Raw genomic sequence first — 9,937 nt, forward strand, 5'->3', positions numbered from 1 at the left:
TTTTCGACCTGAATGCTCAAAATTTTGTTTCTGCCCAATTGTATATTCCCCCACATCTTTCTCACTTCCACGAGATTTTTTAGTTCTTAGCACCTTTTTCTGTAATACAAACATTGTAGAAGAAATTATTCAATTGTATGATTTTTTTTTATTTTAATTTTACCTTTTGCCGGACGGGGATTCGAACAGCGGACCACACAGTTTGTAAGGATCAAAGAAGTAGCTGATCAATTGCCCAAGGAAAAATAAAATGTTAATTTTGTAATAACAAGCAATAACCACCAACTTAATTCAATATCGCTCCCTGTTAAATAGCGCTCCAAGCTACTAAACACATATATGTTTATAGGCTATTTCTAAATTAATATATGTTTGCATCCAAGCATATTATATTTACAAACATTTTATGTCCCAAACATAATATGTTCTAACATATTAACATATATGTCCCAAACATGTTATGCTAGTTTATGAACATTATATGCTTGCACTCAAAAATATTGTGTTTAAAAATTTGTGTTCCAAACATATAATGTTTATAGCCAAACATATGAAAAACAGTCTTTTTCATCCGTGTAGGTACCAGTAAATGTATTGTTTAACGATCTTTAATAATTTGTCTAAAACAAGAAAACTTATCGAATGAATGTTTTGGGACATAGACTTAAAAAATTTAGCAAACAAAAGTATTTTTTGGTCCTTTTTGGCATTTTTCTTTTTGATTTTAATCAAAGACTTTAATTTCAAATCAATTAAAATCTAACTAACATTGCAGAACACGCCTTATGTTATTTCCAAGTTATCAAACGTAAATAAAACATGTTGCGTGTTTGATCCTAATCTATGGCATTTGGGCATATCGTAAGCAGCGTTGCGATAACGAAAATTTATTTTGGACCAAATTTTTTCCAAAATCGGACCAAAATTCCCTCCAGCGGACCAAATTTCCAATTTCGAAGAAAATACCTTAAAAAGTATTATATTATTGTACATAGTGCTTTTATTAAAAAAGTTAAGTAAACCAGAAAGGAATGATATGATTTAGCGGTTGTCATAGGAATCATGGTTGTTATGGTTGGGAGCCACCGTAGTGCAATGGTTAGCATGTCCGCCGTGCCCACACAATTCGATTCCTGATTCGACCGAACACCAAAAAGTTTTTCAGCGGTGGATTATCCCACCTCAGTAATGCTGGTGACATTTCTGAGGGTTTCAAAACTTCTCTAAGTGGTTTCACTGCAATGTGGAACGCCGTCATTGAGCTTAACATGGAATCGGGTAGCACTTAGCGATAAGAGTGAAATTCACCACTGTGCCACCATCGGGCTGCCACCTAACATAACCTAGGAATCAAAACGACGACTTTTCAACTTTTTTAAAATTGGAAAAAAATAGACAATTTGAAAAGGTCGAATTTTAAAGTCAATTTTAGTTGACATCAAACAACAGTCCCGATTTTACTTCTAGAGAGATTGTAATAGTTTCCCGAATTTTCATCCAATTTGCTGTAGTGTTGCTTTGCATCCATAATTTCATGCGGTCCATATTCTTATATAGCTCAATCCTACAATTCTACTTTTTGCGCACATTCGAGTATACGGCTAACATTGTCCAAAAAGATGTAAAACCTGGCCCAAGACCTAAGACACGAAATTTTCATTCGAGTTTCTGTGATTGAAATGGTATCTAATCCCACACTGAAAAAAACATTGATGGTTCCAAAGATTTTGTCTGTACAATAATGATTTTAGTATTGATTCTGAGCCAAAGAAGCGGAGAATTGAAGTAAGGACACATTTACGTTAACATACAATACACTTGTAAATTTGAGTTTTGCGTACTTGATTCCAGGAAACAAATTTTATTAATTATTCCAGCTGTTTTCTTCATGTGCTATTAATGTCCATTAAAAATGTCTGAACCACTACTTAAATTTCCGACCATCGGACCAAATTAAAAATTAGAAATTTTTTGGACCAATTTTGGTCCGATCGGACCAAAATGGCAACGCTGATCGTAAGTGAATGATTTCGTCCCTCTGTATTTCTTTATACTCTTTGGGTTCAACTCACTTTGGGTTTAGTGAATTCCCCGAATTTATTCTGATAATTGGAAGATAGTTTTGCTGCAAGTAGAGGGTGCTGATGAGGAATGTGGTAATTCCGAAACGGCCATCCATTCAACCATCTTGTAGGCTATAGGGCTTTGCCATATAAATTTGACAAACATACTTTTCGACGGTTTGTTAAGCTACTCTTGTAGTTTAGTCAAAACATGGTTTTAAGCTGAAATAAAACAACAATTACGAGAAGATCGGTCTATATGAGAGCTATATTAAAACTCGATCCAATATAGACCAAATGTGGTATAACTCTTCACGTTAAAATATGTATATAAAAACATTGACCAATTTATACCAAATTTAGCTCTTAAATTAAATAAAAAAACAAAATTTAAATATAAAGAAAAGTGCTGGTGTTGACAACATACGTGCTAAAGATTGACGAAACTACTCACAAATTCTCACGCCGGTAATAACATCTCTTATAAACCAGAGTATGAATGATGCTGTAATTCCAAAATTATTAAAAACATCTTTGATTAGACCAATTTTCAAAAACGGGATAAAGAATGATTTTAATAACTATAGGCCTATATCAATACTACCAGTAATTGAAAAAGTAATGGAAGAAGTGATGGTTAGGAGGCTCATGGATTTTCTTAAGAAATATAAGGTTATACACCACAATCAATATGGCTTCCAAAAAGGAAAAAGCATAAATAAACTTCTCGGTAGATTTACAAATGAGATTAATTCTAGTTTGGACAATAATTTAAACTGTTTGGTAACCTTTATTGACTTCAGCAAAGCATTTGACACTCTGTCACATTCCAAACTTATAGATGCCCTAGAAAGGAATGGTATACGTGGAAACTGTCTCAAGTGGTTCCGCAATTATCTCCAATTTCGATCCTACCACGTAAAAATAGATACAAGTCTCAGCAATGAACAGAAAATATCGCATGGCGTTCCACAGGGATCTAAACTTGGTCCGATTTTATATATTATATACGCTAATGAAATGCTCAATATACTCAAAAACTGCACTGCATATGCGTATGCTGACGATACAGCTATTGTCGTAAAGCATAAAGATTTAGACACAGCACAACGAACTATGCAGAAGGAATTCAACAATCTCATCAAATGGTGCCACGATAACGGTCTAGTTATCAATTTTACAAAGACAAAAATCATGCACATAAAACCTCCACACATACCAGATACAAACATTGATATAATTTTCCATGACTACAATTGTTTACATGATTCTCAAAGAAATCCTTCCAATGATAATTGTCAAAACACAATTGAAAGAGTGCAAATATACAAATACTTGGGGATTCTGGTTGATAATAAATTTAAATGGAAACCGCATATTGATAATCTTCAGAAAAAACTTCACCAATCGTCGTACGCACTTTTTCATTTACGTAATTGCGCTCCACCTCATGTTGTTAAACAAGCGTACATTTCTCTATGTGAATCATATCTCAGATATGGAATTATAGCTTGGGGAAACTCTACATACTGTAAATCTTTACAGAATACACAATATCGCTTAATTAAAAATATCATACAGTCAAAACGTTATACAGAACTCTTAATCTCACCCAATGATTACCCAACTCAAAACACCAACAACTATAATATGGCTGACTCCAACATTGATTTTATAAATACTGGCAACAGAGACGGAAACAACAGAAATCAACACACACCAACAAATACAACTCATACCATTTCAAATACAAACACAACTCTCAGAAGAGACGATAACATAACACACAGCAACAACATTGAATCTATAGATAACGGAAACGGATATGGTAACAACCGAACTCAATGCACACTAACAAACACAACATACAACATTCCATCAACTATCAGAAGAGATGATAACATAACACAAACCTGTAACACCCACAGTGGTACAAACACAGTTAACACTACACAACATGCTTATTTTGGTTTCACAAATACTACAAACCCTAACAACGATTATGTAAAACAATTTATGCGCAGTGAGAGATTGCTCAATATTCGAAGTATTCATAAATTAACGCTCTGCGCAGAATTTTTTGACGATCAAAGCTTGTTGGAACGGATTGATCATCAACAGAACACAAGAATGAGGAAAGAAGGACGCTACAAAATCCCGAGGCATAGAACCACATACGGGAAGAATTCTTTGGGCATTCAATTACCGAATATTTTAAATGCTTTACCCTTGAATTTATTTAATCTCAAAGATAAATTGAAATTAAAAAAGAATTTAAAAGATTATTTACTTGAAAATCAATGAAAAACTAAATTAAATTTGAATATTATAATTATGTAATGTATATGTGAATTTGATATAATACTTCTTTTATAACATTAAGTCTCTTCAAGACACTTCAATACTTTCCTGCAGAAAAACCGCTATGGTTTCGCGGGTCTATATTATTGTGTAATGGTAAATTAATTATTCAATAAAGGAAGAAAAAAAAAAAAATAAAAAAAAATAAAATAAAATAAAATAAAATAAAATAAAATTAAATTAAATTAAATTAAATTAAATTAAATTAAATTAAATTAAATTAAATTAAATTAAATTAAATTAAATTAAATTAAATTAAATTAAATTAAATTAAATTAAATTAAATTAAATTAAATTAAATTAAATTAAATTAAATTAAATTAAATTAAATTAAATTAAATTAAATTAAATTAAATTAAATTAAATTAAATTAAATTAAATTAAATTAAATTAAATTAAATTAAATTAAATTAAATTAAATTAAATTAAATTAAATTAAATTAAATTAAATTAAATTAAATTAAATTAAATTAAATTAAATTAAATTAAATTAAATTAAATTAAATTAAATTAAATTAAATTAAATTAAATTAAATTAAATTAAATTAAATTAAATTAAATTAAATTAAATTAAATTAAATTAAATTAAATTAAATTAAATTAAATTAAATTAAATTAAATTAAATTAAATTAAATTAAATTAAATTAAATTAAATTAAATTAAATTAAATTAAATTAAATTAAATTAAATTAAATTAAATTAAATTAAATTAAATTAAATTAAATTAAATTAAATTAAATTAAATTAAATTAAATTAAATTAAATTAAATTAAATTAAATTAAATTAAATTAAATTAAATTAAATTAAATTAAATTAAATTAAATTAAATTAAATTAAATTAAATTAAATTAAATTAAATTAAATTAAATTAAATTAAATTAAATTAAATTAAATTAAATTAAATTAAATTAAATTAAATTAAATTAAATTAAATTAAATTAAATTAAATTAAATTAAATTAAATTAAATTAAATTAAATTAAATTAAATTAAATTAAATTAAATTAAATTAAATTAAATTAAATTAAATTAAATTAAATTAAATTAAATTAAATTAAATTAAATTAAATTAAATTAAATTAAATTAAATTAAATTAAATTAAATTAAATTAAATTAAATTAAATTAAATTAAATTAAATTAAATTAAATTAAATTAAATTAAATTAAATTAAATTAAATTAAATTAAATTAAATTAAATTAAATTAAATTAAATTAAATTAAATTAAATTAAATTAAATTAAATTAAATTAAATTAAATTAAATTAAATTAAATTAAATTAAATTTAGTTCAGCTGTAACACTCAAAGCGAACGGACGTGTTATAAAAGTGCGCGGATCATATCGAGCATACATTTGTGTTTATTCTACATTTTGTATCTTTCTTCTCTTGAAAAAATCCGAAGAATGTCTACAACGACGGAACTTCCCAAATGCGATAATTGCAATCTGCCAATAACAGGAATCACTTTTGTTAAGTGCCATAATTGTGATCGAAGCTTTCACTTCAGCCCTTGCTCAGTACTTTCTGAAAATACATACAATTTCATGAGCAGCAATAAGAAAGCAGAATGGAAATGCCAAGTATGTAAACCAAGAGGCAAGTCTCCAAATAATGTCTATCATTCGTTTGTATACAACGAACCAAATACTCAATGCCATCAACAAAAACAACAACGAGGAGACGACGATGAAACAAACGATTTATCAAAGCGCTTCAAGCAAGCAACAACTTCTCAAAACACAGAAAGCAACAGCAATGTATTAACACACAACAATGAACAATCAATAAGCATGAGCGACTTACAAAATGCCATGCAACAAATGGGAGCAAGCTTGATGCAGCAAATGAATACACTAAATGCATCCAACATAGAAATTAAAAATACATTGTCTCATGCCATAAATACTATTAACCAAACACTTGCCAGCTTAACTGAACAAGTCAAAGAACTGCAAGAAAAAGACAAAATTAAATCACAACAAATAACAAATATGGAAACACGTATTCAAAAACTAGAACAACAAGCACTATGCAAAAATATTGAAATTAATAATGTGCCAGACTCTCTCACTGATCCAGTAAACATCATTAAAAAAATAGCGGCATCAGTTGACTTACAATTAAACGATACAGACATAGTTAGTGCCCTCAGGTTGAAGAGAAACAAAAAAATAATCGTTGAGTTCACATCTCTTTACACTAAGAGAGAACTTATGAAGAGATTGAAGGGGCATAAAGTAAATGCAAATATACATAACAGCAATACAACAAGCTACATATACGTGAATGATGAGCTTACTGGAAATAATAGGCGTCTTTTATGGATGGCGAAAACAAAAGCACGAGAATGCCAGTGGAAATTTGTATGGGTACGAAATGGAACAATATATGCACGCAAAGCTGAAAGCTCACCTCAAATATTAATTAACAATGCCGCGGATATCGAATGCATTTGTAATTAAAATATAAATGAATTAAATTAAAACTCCTAAATCAAATCAAAATTAAAACAAGATTATTGAGACATTATATATTTTTAACACTGTTATTGTTATAATTTAAAAGCATATAAAAACAAACAATATTAAACAAAAACACAAAATGAATTCAAGAAATGAAGTAATAAACAATTTTAATGAAATACAATCAAAATATTTGAATTTTTCATTACCTTTTATTTATTTAAATATAAGATCCCTAAGAAAAAATTTTATAATTCTACAATCACACATAATTCAACTCATAAATAAAATTCAACTAATAATACTGACCGAAACGAACATAACAAACGACGAAAACAACCTCTACTCAATAAATGGATTCAATTCTATTTTCCTAAACAGAGAAGGAAGAGGCGGAGGAGTGGCAATGTACATTCGCGAAAACATCAACTTTGAAACAACAACAACAAACACTGAGTCGTTTGAATCGATTACGGTAAACATGACAATAAACAACAAAGCCATGACAATCACCTCACTATATCGACCACCAAACCAAAATCCACACTCTTTTATAGAAGAATTGGACATCACAATAAATAAATACAAAAAGAAACAAGAGATGATTATAGTAGGTGATATGAATATCGACATTAGCAAGAACACAGCGACGACAGCAAAGTATTTGGATATGCTTTCATCAAACGGAATGCAATGTATGATAGATAAAACGACGAGAGAAGACGCGAACAACGAAACTAAATCATGTATTGATCACATCTTCGTTCGATCGAACATATCCACAACGAGAGCATATGCAGCCGTTGTTAAAACAACCATATCAGACCACTATTCTCTCTTCTGTGCAATATGCAACGATTGCAAAATAAATGATAACACAGTGGTTAGACAAGGTACAAATTATGAACAAGAAGAACCTTCAGTCATAACATTTAATAATGGGAAAGTTAATCGAATGGTAAAGGAAGTAAAATGGGAAGAAATAATAAATTCAAATTATACTACAGATGAAATGTTTCAAGTAATATGCACCACTTTCGATGATATTTATAAAAAATGTAAAATAATGACTAACAAAACAAAAAGAAGAAATCCATTACCTTGGTTAACAAAAGATCTATTGCAATCTTGTGATATTCGCGATAGGCTTCATAAAAAATGGCAAAAGAACAAAAATAGTAAGATAAATGAGAAGATATATAAAGTGTTTAACAATAAACTTAATAAACAGATTACAAGAGCGAAAAATTCATATAATCGTCAACAGTTTATAGAAAACAGAAAAGATATTAGGAAAACATGGAAACTTATCAATGAAATAACAGGCAAAACAACAAAGAATCTGGATCAAACAATAAAGAGTAATTTTCCGAATGAACAAATTGGTATAATAACACGAAATTTTGCGAACAAATTCGAAGAAAATGTTGATAAATTAATTCACAACTGCAACATTCAAACTATCAGCACTATAAAATCATCTCTCACAAAGACGATATATATGAGCGCTGTAAGTGAAAATGAAATATATAGCATACTAAACACGCTAAATATAAACAAAAGTGCTGGAATTGACGGAATCAGGGCGATTGATCTCAAAAATAACGCAGCCTGCCTAACACCGGTTTTCACCAAATTAATCAACAATAGCTTCAACGAATCAGAAATACCAAACATTCTTAAAACTTCCTTAATTAGACCAATATATAAAAGTGGATGAAAATCTGATTATAACAACTACAGACCTATAGCCATACTATCGATAGTAGAAAAGATTATGGAAGAAGTAGTTGCAAAACGTATAAATGATTTTATTGAGAAAAACAAGATAATCCACAAAAGCCAATTCGGTTTTCAAAAAGGCAAAAGTATAAATAAATTGCTAGGATTATTCTCAAACTATATAAACCAAAGCTTGCATAATAATCTTTACTGCATAGCACTTTTTATAGACTTCAGTAAGGCGTTTGACACCCTGCCACATGGAAAATTAATTGAAACTTTGGAGAGATATGGAATTCGGGGATATTGCCTAAACTGGTTTAAAAACTATTTCCACTGTAGAACATACAGAGTTAAAATCAAAAACAATCTCAGTGAAACCAAAGAAGTTAAATATGGTGTACCACAAGGATCCAAACTGGGCCCTATCCTATATATATTATACGCAAATGATATGTTGGCACAACTACAAAATAGCACCCCATTTGCATATGCAGATGATACAGCAGTACTTGTTTCCAATAAATGCTTTTCCACTGCCTTAAATATCATGCAAGATGAATTAAATACTATCTGCAAATGGTGCCACGACAGAGGACTTATCATAAACGCAACGAAAACTAAAATAATGCAATTCAAACCAAAAAGTATGCCAAGCAGAAATATTACGCTGAAATTTCATGATACAGCATGCCTACATCGCACCACCCATCCTCAGCAAACTGACTCCTGTACCACATATATAGAACAAGTTGATACATACAAATACTTGGGAGTTTACCTTGAAACCGATTTCAAGTGGAGACAACATATTGAACACATCCAAAACAAGTTAAGACAGATAACATTCTCGCTATATCACCAAAGCCGATGCTCGACTTACTCCGTTCTACGACAAGCCTACTTTTCAATGGCGGAGACGTACCTTAGACACGGCATAACAGCCTGGGGAAGAGCCACACACTGCAGAACGCTACAAATAACACAAAACAGACTTTTAAAACTACTGTATAAAAATAAAAACTACAAAGAACAACTCACACCCGTGAGCAATTCTAGTCGATATCCATCTCGAATAAATCACCCAGCTTTTCCATACTACAACATGCAATCTCCAAAACAAATGTACAGCGATTTAAAAATTCTCGACATTGATGGAATATATAAAACAACAATAACATCAGAGTTCTACAATGACCCTGAACTACTGAAATGCATTGATCACCAACATAACACTAGACGTAGATCTCAAAGACGGTACAAAGTTCCTATGTTCCGCAATAACTACGGAAAAACTTCACTGGCCGTAACACTACCAACAACTT

The 9,937-nt window shown here is 29.4% G+C and overlaps 1 protein-coding gene across 1 annotated transcript; it reads left to right on the forward strand.

Annotated features, from left to right (window-relative positions):
• The first annotated feature begins 5,722 nt into the window (after nt 1-5,722).
• LOC142239312 (uncharacterized) lies at nt 5,723-6,993 on the forward strand. Its single transcript, XM_075311098.1, has one exon. The coding sequence runs from the start codon at nt 5,832-5,834 to the stop codon at nt 6,888-6,890; it is 1,059 nt and encodes a 352-aa protein (XP_075167213.1). The 5' UTR covers nt 5,723-5,831; the 3' UTR covers nt 6,891-6,993.
• The last annotated feature ends 2,944 nt before the right edge of the window (nt 6,994-9,937 follow it).

This window comes from Haematobia irritans, chromosome 5 (genome assembly GCF_050003625.1).
Source record: "Haematobia irritans isolate KBUSLIRL chromosome 5, ASM5000362v1, whole genome shotgun sequence".
NCBI lineage: Eukaryota > Metazoa > Arthropoda > Insecta > Diptera > Muscidae > Haematobia > Haematobia irritans.